This window comes from Echinops telfairi, unplaced genomic scaffold, assembly GCF_000313985.2.
Source record: "Echinops telfairi isolate 266 unplaced genomic scaffold, ASM31398v2 ScPeMD7_7469;HRSCAF=8507_0, whole genome shotgun sequence".
NCBI classification, from domain to species: domain Eukaryota; kingdom Metazoa; phylum Chordata; class Mammalia; order Afrosoricida; family Tenrecidae; genus Echinops; species Echinops telfairi.
In genome coordinates, this window is record NW_022111372.1 from 37,167,238 (window position 1) to 37,178,092 (window position 10,855).

General features: G+C 41.3%; 1 protein-coding gene and 1 non-coding gene across 2 annotated transcripts in view; both read right to left on the bottom strand.

The window, feature by feature from the left end:
• The window catches only part of LOC101644941 (heat shock transcription factor 2 binding protein), a 164,463-nt gene that overhangs the window by 104,340 nt on the left and 49,268 nt on the right, over positions 1-10,855 (bottom strand). The window contains exon 6 of the mRNA XM_013005341.2: positions 999-1,023. Coding sequence (XP_012860795.1) covers positions 999-1,023 — 25 coding nt within the window. The remainder of the gene's footprint in view (positions 1-998; positions 1,024-10,855) is intronic.
• Positions 7,777-7,939, bottom strand: LOC115873676. Its single transcript, XR_004048564.1, has one exon. It is a non-coding gene; the product is annotated as a U1 spliceosomal RNA (small nuclear RNA).

Here is a 10,855-nt window from a genome sequence, read left to right on the forward strand (position 1 = left end):
AGTCCCTCACAGAAGGGCCACACAGAAGGATGACAGATCCAGGGTGCAGTAGGGCACTGATGAAACACACCAATCTCCTCTAGTTCTTTCAAAGTTCCTTCTCCCATTATCATGGCCCTAGTGTTACCTCACTCATCTTGCTAGTCCTGCGTATGTACGTGGGTACAACCAAGATTTTTTGATGCACGATATTCAAGATAGATTACCCCCTCAGAAACAGTAAGGGGATTATTGACTTCCGGAGGATACAGGAAGAGAGTGGGGGTAAGGAGAGAAGGGAGAACAGATAGCTATGATGACTGTATAATCCCACTTGAAAGGAATGAACATCAGAATTTAAGAAGAATTGATACATGAGATAGTGTAGGTAAAGGCTAATAATAATGATATTAATATATAATATACTGAGAGGATAAAGGGGAGCTAATATCAAGGAGTTCAAGGAAAAAAGAAAAGTATAAAAGCAGAAATTATACAATTATGCTTGATCTAATAAACTGTGGATTATAATAATATCTGTAAGAACTCCTAATAAATGTTTTAAAAAACAAAACAAGAACATTCACAGTCTCAGAAACCCTACAGGCCACTGTGAGTTGAAATGGACTCCATGACCGTGGGTTCAGTTGAGTCAAGAAGCAACCAAAGAATTAACTACAGTCCAAGAGCCCATGGGACACAGCAAAACACCTGGAATCAAGGCCAAGAGAGACCAGAAAGATTCTTCTCCACTGTTATCCAGATTTCCTCAATACTTTCTAGAGCTGAAGTCCAGGAAGGCCTAAGGCCAAATGTGGCCAGCTAAACAGCAAAGGACTATACTGCTCCTTACACCAGTCCCAAATGTTACCTGTTTTTGTTTTATTTAAAACAACAACAACAAAAAAACCTTAACTCTTGAGGATATGGATTTTTTCCAAGATCTCTAATCAGATAGCAACTGTGTAATTACATCTCATTCCCCTGCAGTACCTCACCTCTGCCCTCCTCTGTCTCACCTGAAATCCTGAGGTTCTCTGTCGCCTAGGGAAAAAAATCAACAGATGGAGAGATTTGTCCCCCAAGGATTCACTGAAGCTCTTTCTTACTTCCCCCAAGTGTTAAGCCAAGCTCTTCAGTACACATGGAGCCTTTGGGGGTTCACGCTGATCCAGTATGTGGATAAGCTGCTCTTATGCTCTGTTCGTGTGGAAAACTCTAAGACTGAGATAGCTAGAAAGGGACATGAAGCTTCTAAGAAAAACTCCAGTTCTGCAAAATAAAAACATTTCTTATCTACACCATAATCTGTTGGCTGAAGGATGGGCATTAGCTGAGGGACGATTACAAATGACCTAAAAACAATGAAAGACAAGAGAACTTCTGTGATTAACTGGATAGTGTAGACAGTGGATAGCAAATTTTTGTGAATTAGCGAGGCTGTATGATTCAATGAAATCAAATGTCTCAGAACCATGATCATGGAACGCAATAATCAAAAAATTTCCAGTGGTTCAGAATACTCCTAGGCAATCACCTCAAAGTTCCCTAATTTCATATATGCTTTTGTATGTGCCTTTAAGGTTAGGTCATGCTCTAGGGCAGTAGTTCTCAACCAGGAGATGATTATGCCACAAGGGTGGATTTGGCAATATCTGGGAACACACTGGGGGTTGCCATTGCTATCTACTTGGGCCAAGGTAACTATCCTTCAATACACAGGGCAGCCCTCACAACAAAGAATTATCCAGCCTAACATGTCAACAACACAGTCCACACAGGTATCTGCAGCCTATCTTAGGCTATCTCTATAGTCAGTAGCTAAGGTTTATCTCTTCTTTGTCTCAGCGTATCCGCAGCCTCTGTTAAAATCAACATGATATTCAGGTCTTGTACTAAGATCACTTTTAAACCAGATAATACCACCAAGAGTATAATCCTTACTGCTAAGTAAAAACAACCTGACATTTTTCTTCTAGTCAGTTTGCTAAATGTAATAATTAAGGTTTTCCATCTACTTCTCTGGGCTAGGATTTTCAGTGGCTTGTCATTTAAGATCTAGTAATCCTACAAGGTGGGCTCTAACACAATGTAATCACTTTCATAATGAGATCTGCTACGAACTGCCAACAAATGAAAAGGAAGTCTCCTCAGGTATGCGGTCTGTTTCCAATAAAAGTGAACACTGTGGAAAAGCTTGATTGCTATTTGCTGGGACTTTGTTGTGCATCTGATTCATCAACCTTCGGTTCTTCAGATTGGAGTCAATGGTCTGCCTATCAATCCTGTGTGTCATCAGTCAGCTACCATTTAACCTGTCAATCTTGGGATCATCAGTTCACACAGCTACAGGAATCAGGAGGAGCCTCCAGCTTAACATATGACCCATGGGCTTGGAACTTTTCTGGATGCATCCACTTTTACAACTGTGTGATCCATATTCTTGATTACACACGCACGCACGCACGCACGCACGCACGCACGCGCGCACACACACTTCATTGGTTTTGCTTCTCTGGATAACTCAGTCTAAGACACTAATTTTGAAAGACCGTTACTTTCTCCTTCACATATTATAGTGCACATCCTTGTACCACTCTCAATTCAACAGCTTTGTTATCCTTGTCTGATGATGAAGGACCCCATGATTGTGTTACTACAGTTAATAAGTTCCCATGCCTAGAACCAAGTCTTAATGCTAATTTTTAGACATGGGATTTTATCTTAAAAGTGAAAGGGGCAACCAAGAAAGGAACATAACAGATAAGCAACAGGAACAAAGCAAAGCCACAAAGCCCGAGGAGCCCCCAAAATAGACATCAGGCTAAAAGAGGCAGTTCCTGGAATACACCTCCCACACACACACACACACACAGGAGGACCTGTGGGGAGATAGTCATAAGGTCAGCAGACAGACCTGGAATTATGTATGCTTTTTCTTTTTTTCTCTTTTTATTCAATCTTTTGTTTTATCTCTGTTATTGTTGTTTTGCCTACCAATATAAGACAGACATGGGAAGCAAGCCCGAGGAGAAAGTAATGGGACTGAAGGTTCCAGAGGGACCTTGGGGGAAGAGGAGGTGGGAGAAAGGAGCGGTGAGCCAACAGTGCCACAGATAGGGGAACAACTAGGGAATTAAAAGCAACAACGAGGAGGATGTAGAGATCCCAGTGGTGTTAGAGCAACGGCATTCTAGCTGAGAGGAATCACTAAGAGGCAGAAGGGTGAGCGTGAAGGTGGGGCAGGAAGAAGACAAAAGGAAACAGAGGAAAGATCCGGGAAGCAAAGCTATGGATAGAGGTATAAACATAGGTGTGCACTTAGGTAAATATATTAATTCATACAACTAGAGGTATTGGCCTACGTACATATATTTATATGGAAATACATTGAGGAAGTGGACAGACTCTGTCCCTCTGCTCAAGCCCTCCCTCAACACAGGGACACTTTGTTCTAACAACCTGGCTTTCTGTGTTGCTCACCCTCCCGACACAATCGCTGAAGACAAAATGGGTATATAAGCAAATATAGTGAAAAATGCTGATGGTGCCCAGCTATCAAAAGATATAGCATCTAGGGTCTTAAAGGCTTGAAGATAAACAAGCAGCCATCTAGTTGAGAAGCAGCAAAGCCCACATGGAAGAAGCACACTAGCCTGTGTGATCACAAGGTGTCGATGGGATCCGGTATCAGGCATCTAAGACCCAGAATAAAACCATACCCAAGGTGAATTTGGGGAGGGGGGGCATGGAGTGGAGACCCAATGCCCATCTGAATTGGACATCCCCTCACAGAGGGGTCACAGGGAAGAGATGACCCAATCAGGGTGCAGTAAAGCACCAATGAAACACACAACTTTCCTCTAACTCTTTGGTGCTTCCTTTCCCCCACTATCATGACCTCAATTCTACCTTACAAATCAGAGTAGACCAGAGCATGCACACTGCTACAGATAAGAGCCCGCAACACAGGAAATCCAGGATAGATTAACCCCTCAGGGTCAATAAGGAGAGTAGCGATATCAGGAGGATTAAGGGAGGGTGGAAGGTAAAAAGAGCCACTCGATCAATCTTGAACCCCCTCCCAGGGGGACAAATAACAGAAAAGTGGGTGAGGGGCGATGGAGGACGATGTAAGATATGGAAATAATCATCTATAACTTAGCAAAGGTTTGTGAGGGAGGGTGGGAGGGGGAGGGCAGGGAAGAAATGGGGAGCTGATATCAGGAGTTCAAGTGGGAAGAGAATGTTTTGAAAATGATGATGGCAGCATATGTGCAAATGTGCTTGACACATTGGAGGAATGTATGGATTGTGATAAGAGATGTCAGAGCCCCCAATAAAAGTATTTTTTAAAGATGTTTTTAATAAAATGATATATGAATAAAACAAGAAAAAACAAGAAAAACAAAAAAACAAGAATAGAAATTTTTTTTAAAAGGCATAGCATCTGGGGTCTGAAAGTCTTGAAGTTAAACAAGTAGCCATCTAGCAGAGAAGCAACAAGCCTACATGGAAAAAGCACACCAGCCTGTGCAATCATGAGGTGTCAACAGAATCAGGTAACAGGCACCAAAAGACCCAAAACAAAGCAAATTGCTGAGAACAAGGGGAGTCGAAGCAGAGAGCCAAACCCCATCTGTGAATAATAGGTCATCCCCTCACAGAAGGATCACAAGAGAGGGATGAGTCAACCAAGGCATCGTAGTATAGCCCCAATGAAACACACAATAGTTCTCTGGTTTTTTCAGGATTCCTCATTGTGTTAGACAGGGTTCTCTAGAGAGATAAAACCAGATTGCTGATATTTTTATATATATACTTCTAAAGCTAGATAGATTGATATAACACAAGAAATGAACTGTTAAATTATAAACAGATAGATATATAACACAAGAAATGAACTGTTAAATTATAAACAGATAGATAAATATATAATACAAGAAATGAACAGTTAAATTATAAAGCAGTACAAATGGCTCAGTGCAACTCACTCCCGTGAGAGAGTTGTGAGATACTGGCAGTCCTTCAAGTCTTGAGGGCCGCCCAGTAGTCCTCTGTAGAGAGAGCTAGGCTATCTCAGCACAGGCAGCAAAGCAGCAAGGCAGGTCACCAACTGTCAGCCAAGTCATCAACTGTCAGACCCCAGCTCAAGAGATGTAAATTTCAATCATGTGGTCTTTAAGGGACCTCAACTTACAGCAACACAGTCCATAGACTAGGCGTCCCACAGGTAGTGTTGCCTGTAAATTGAGGCACAGAACAAGCAAGGCAGCCGTACACTGGTCTGACGATCAAAGACGAAAAAACAAGAAAGGTGAGGCTTACTGAGCCATTTATCTCTCTGCCCTTCAATTAATCCCACTTGTGTTTATCGGCCAGGCTGGCACAATAAACTATCTCGCTCACCCCCCACTATCATAACCTCAGTCCTACCTTTCAGTCTGGCTAGCCCAGAGCATGTGCAATGGTACAGATAAGAGCTCATGACACACAGAATCCAGGTCAGATTAAACTCCTCAGGTACAGAGTTAGGAGTAGTGATACCAGGAGGTAGGGGAAAGGAGTGGAGGAAGGGGGAACTGATCCCAATGATCGACGAATAATCCACCCCAAGGGGGATGAACAACAGAAATGTGGGTGAAAGGGGCAGCAATTACTGTAAGATATGAAAACAATAATAATTTATACTTTATCAAGGGGTCACGAAAGTGGGAGGGGGTAGGGAGGGAAAAAAGAAGGAGCTGATTCCAAGGGCTCAAATAGAAAGTAAATGTTTATAAAATGATGATGGCAATATATGTATATATGTACAAATGTGCTTGATACAATTGATGTATGGAATGTTATAAGGCAATATATGTATATATGTACAAATGTGCTTGATACAATTGATGTATGGAATGTTATAAGAGCTGTAAGAGCCCCCAATAAAATGATTTATTTAATTTCTAAAAAGAGCTATAAAAGCCCCCTAACAAATTTTCTTTTAAATAAAATAAACGCAATGACGAGGAGGAGCAACAACAATCTGGCTGAGGGGAATTACGAAGAGGCAGAAGAAGGGAGAGCGTGATGGTGGGGCAGGAGGAGGGTAAAGGCAAACAGGAACGCTCTAGGAAACAAAGCTATGGATAGAGGTATAAACTACTGTTAAAGTCCAATCCCTAAGAAAATTGTCTCAGGTAGCTGAATTTATAACTCTTACAATGGCAGTTCACACTGTTAACATAAAAGTTAAATATAGTCACTAATCACTAGTAAACTTTTGGAGTAACTGAAGACTTGGAAATGCTATAAAAATAAATAGATTTCCTAATATTCTCAGGCACCTCTTCTTTTATAATGGACAATATGTGAATTACTAGATGCTTTCTACTCCCCCAAAGAAATGCTGTTATAAAAGTAGAGGCCAAATCAACAACCTGAAATATTAGATAGAAAGCTTAGGGGAGCAGTGAATTTATGCTAATGGGAGAGGAACAAAAGAGGGTGAGACTAGTCACCCTCACTCACAAAGGTGGATGAGACTAGCCATACAGGGTAATCAATGTCACTTAATTGTTCATGTAGAAATTACTGAATTTGAACATATGCCAATATGGTCTGCTGTGTATATTCTCAACAATAACAATAAGACAATTTTTAAAATAGGTCAAGAGAAAAACAATGCTAGAAAAGCTAGAAGATTGGCTTTCGCACATCATTTTAGTATAGAGACTGCTCTGATAAGAGCCTCTATTGAAAAGAAAGATAGCTCCATGGAAAAGTTTAAGATTCCATCACAGTGGCACATGATCTGGCCTCCAATTCTAAACAGAAGAGTTGGATTGTAAAATTTATGATTATAAGATCCAGTGAATCAGCCCATTCCTATATCAGATAGCCTCAAATGGATGCTTGCCAGATATCTCATTGTTGCTGCTGTTAGGTGCCATCAAGTCGGCTCCAGACCATATCGCCCCTACGTACAACAGTACACAACACTGCCTGGTCCTGTGCCATCCTCACAATCGTCCTTATGCCCGAGCTCACTTATGCAGCCACGGTGTCCATCCATCTCACTGAGGGCTTCCTCTCTTTCACTGCCCCTCCACTTCACCAAACATGGTGTCCTTCTCTCCAGGGACTGGTCTCTCCTGACAATATGTCCAAAGTATGTGAGACAAAGTCTTGCCATCCTTGCCTCTAAGGAACACTCTGGCATTACCTTTTCCAACAGATTGGCTTGTCAACTTTCAGCAGTCCGTGGTACTTTGAATAGCCTCCTCCAGCACCACAATTCAAATGTGCTGGTATGCATATGATGCAATAGAGAATACCATGACTTGGGTCACATGTACCTTAGTCCTCAAAGTAACAGCCTTGCTCTTCAATACTCTAAAAAGGTCTTATGCAGCAGATTTACCTAATGCAACATGTCTTTTGATCTCTTGACTGTTGCTTCCATGAGCATTGATTTTGGATCCAAGCAAAACAAAATCCTTGACAACTTCAAACTTTTCTCACATTTATCATGGTCTAGTTGTGAATGTTGGTCTTCCTTCCATTGAGTTGTAATCTATATTGAAGGCTACAATCCTTGATCTTCATCAATAAGTGCTTCAATTCCTCATTTTCAGCAAGGAAGGTGTCATCTGCATATTGCAGGTTGTTAATAATCCTGCCTCCAATCCTAATGCCACATTCTTCTTCATATAATCCAGCTTCTCTGAAGACTTGCTAAGCATACAAATTGGACAGCATGGTGAGAGGATACAACTCTGATATACACCTTTCCTGATTTTTTTTTAAACAAGGGAGAATGCGAATGCAGTCCACCACTACCACAATTTATGCAGTCGAGTTTCCCACATTTGGGGAAATCACAAGGGTCAGCACATCTGGAGTGCAACGAATAAGCCTCGCCCTGGGAAAACCACCTTCCTGATACATGGTATCTCCCCTGCCAGGTAAGTACACCTTTCCTGATTTTAAACCATGCAGCATTCCCTTGTTCTGTTAGCATAACTGCCTCTTGATCCACGTACAAGTTCCCAATGAGCACAATGATGTGTTCTGCAAGTCCCATTCTTCTCAAGGTTATCCAGTTTATTATAGTCCACACACTCGAATGCTTTGGCATAGTCCATGAAACACAAGTAAACATCTTTCCGGATTCTCTTCTTGGAGCCAAGATCCATCTGACATCAGCAATGATATCCCTTGTTCCACACCCCCTTCTGAATCCGGCCTGAAATTCTGGCAGTTAACTGTCAGTGTACTGCTGCAACTACTGTTGGGTGATCTTAAGCAAAAACTTACTTATGTGTGATATAAATTCTATGATTCTATAGTTTGAGCATTCTGTTGTGTCATCTTTCTCTGGAATGGGCACAGATATGGATCACTTCCAGTCAGGTGTGTAATGCATTCAGTGCAGTTTGAACTTCCTCCTTCAGCACCATTGGTTCTTGCTCATATGCTACCTCCTGAAGCTCTTCCATGGGTCAACCCATTACAGTGGGACAAACACGCCACAGCATTAAATCATCACCTATTCCACTGGGAGGGAAGTCTCATTAGGTTGTCTGGGGTCAGTTCATGTCTTGTCATGACCAATATAACCCTGGAAGGACTGTTCACATGAAGCATGGACTGGAACCCCACCACAAGGAATCATTTGAGCATTTCCACACAGATTTTATCGTCTTTCTTCATGGGTTATAAATATGTACTAGTAAGAGTACACATATTTTCTGAAGGGGATGATGTCTTACACTGCAGAAAAGCTACTCAACCTCAAAACCAAACTCAATGCTATATAGCGTCAATGCCAACTCATAGCAACCCTGTAAGACAGGGTAAAACTGCTCTTGTCGGTTTCCAAGAATGTAAATCTTTATGGGAGCAGAAAGCCTCATCCTTCTCCCATGGAGCTGCTTCTAGTTTCAAACTGCTGACCTTGAGGTTATCAGCCCAATACATCACCCACTATGCCACCATGGCTTGGCTTACTGGAAAAGTCACAGCATTCACCGAATCCAAGCCTGTGCCACTGAGTCAGTTCTGACTCGTGGTGACCCTAGCTACCCTCCAGGATAGAGAAGAACTGCCATCTGGTTTCCAAGGGTCTCTCTTTGTAGAAGCAGCCTGTCACCTCTTTTTCCCATGGAGCAGCTGGTGTGTTCAAAACTGTGACCTTTCATTATCAGCCAAGAGCTTAAGCACTATACCACCAGGTCTCCTTATACAGCATTTCTAACAGCTCAACCCACTAGATTCTGTATCCTCTACCTGAGGGATTCCACGTTATTCATCCAGTAATAGAACACTTCATTGCAATGATTTCTCATGAATTTTGCAAGAATTCGACCCTTACTCAAAATCTTCATAGCCCATGATATTCAGGAAAAGTATATTTAAAAAATAAATAAAAGGATATGAAAGCTGAAATGACATAAACTAAACTTGAACTTCCATGGGCTAAAGTATTTTCTTAGTCCTTTGTGGTCCTGCATTCTTCTCCCTCAGAAGCGGAAGGATTATTTCCTTATGAATCTGTCATTGGCAGACCCACAGGCCTCAGAGCAGCTCCGCCTTTATTTCAGTCCAACCCTCCACAAGCTGCCACAGCTCATTGTGAAGGACTATCATCCACAGGCACAGGTTACCTTCTAAATTGTTCCTCCCCGTTATTAACCATCAAATCAGCCCTTCCATGACCAAGAACTAGTTTACCTAGTAAATCTAGTACACAGGAAAGAAAACCAGAAAAAAGACTCTCCTTGACCCACACCAGAAAGGACTTTATTAGGTATTCAGTTTCCAGTACAGAAATTAGCTGCTATGTAATAAATCCTAGGATACTTATTTCCCATTTAAAATAACAGCAACCAAAACAAGGTAAGGGGTTGATTCTTGACCACCTGGGATTCTTCACCTTTAAATAACAGGATTTGTTGCCTCAGAGCCATAACCAAATACCTTGAGACACCGAGTCACGGGGCTTAAGTAAGACCATAGTCTCAGGGGACATCGAGGTCAATTGGCATAGCTTATTCCAAAAATATTTTAATTTAGTGAGTAGGAAATAGAGTCTTAAAAGCTTGTGAGCAGCCAGCTAAGACACAACTATTAGTTTCTTCCCATTGGGAGCAAAAAAATGTGAAGAAAAGCAAACATTCAGGGAAACAATTAGGCCAAAAGAATAATGGACTGCATGAGTCATAGCCTACACGAGCCTGAGACCAGAAGAACTAGATGGTGCCTGGCTACTACAACTGATCTTTCTGATCAGGATCACAATAGGAGGTCTGTCCTGGGCAGAGTGGGGAAAAAATGTAGAAATACAAAAAATATCAAACTTACTGATCTAATTTGACTGATGGAGCCCCCAAAACCACAGCCATTAGACACACGTCAAACCTGAAACTGAACCAACTCCCAGAGATCACATTTTAGTCAAACAATAGACAAGCCTATAAAGCAAACAGTAAAACTCATGTACCCCTTAGAACAATCAACCTTATGAGACCCAAAGGATAGCATTTGCCCAAAAACAAAAGTCCAGAAAACAGGAAAGGGCAGGGAAAATGGGGGAAGGGCAACAGAAAACCCTGGAAGTGAGAATAGTTACATTAAGGGGATTTTAACAAATGTCATGAAACAAAATATATACAAACTATTGAATGGTAAACCTAATTTGCTCTGCAAATGTTTACCCCAAAAAAATATTTTTCCTTATGCAACCGAAGCAATTTGTATTAAGTTGTCATAGAAATGTATTGTATTTTTTTTGTGGTTAATCACTAGCTTTAATTATGTTCAATTTGTAACAATGAAAATACATCGTGCATATCAGATATTTACATTACAATTCATAACAGTAGCAAAA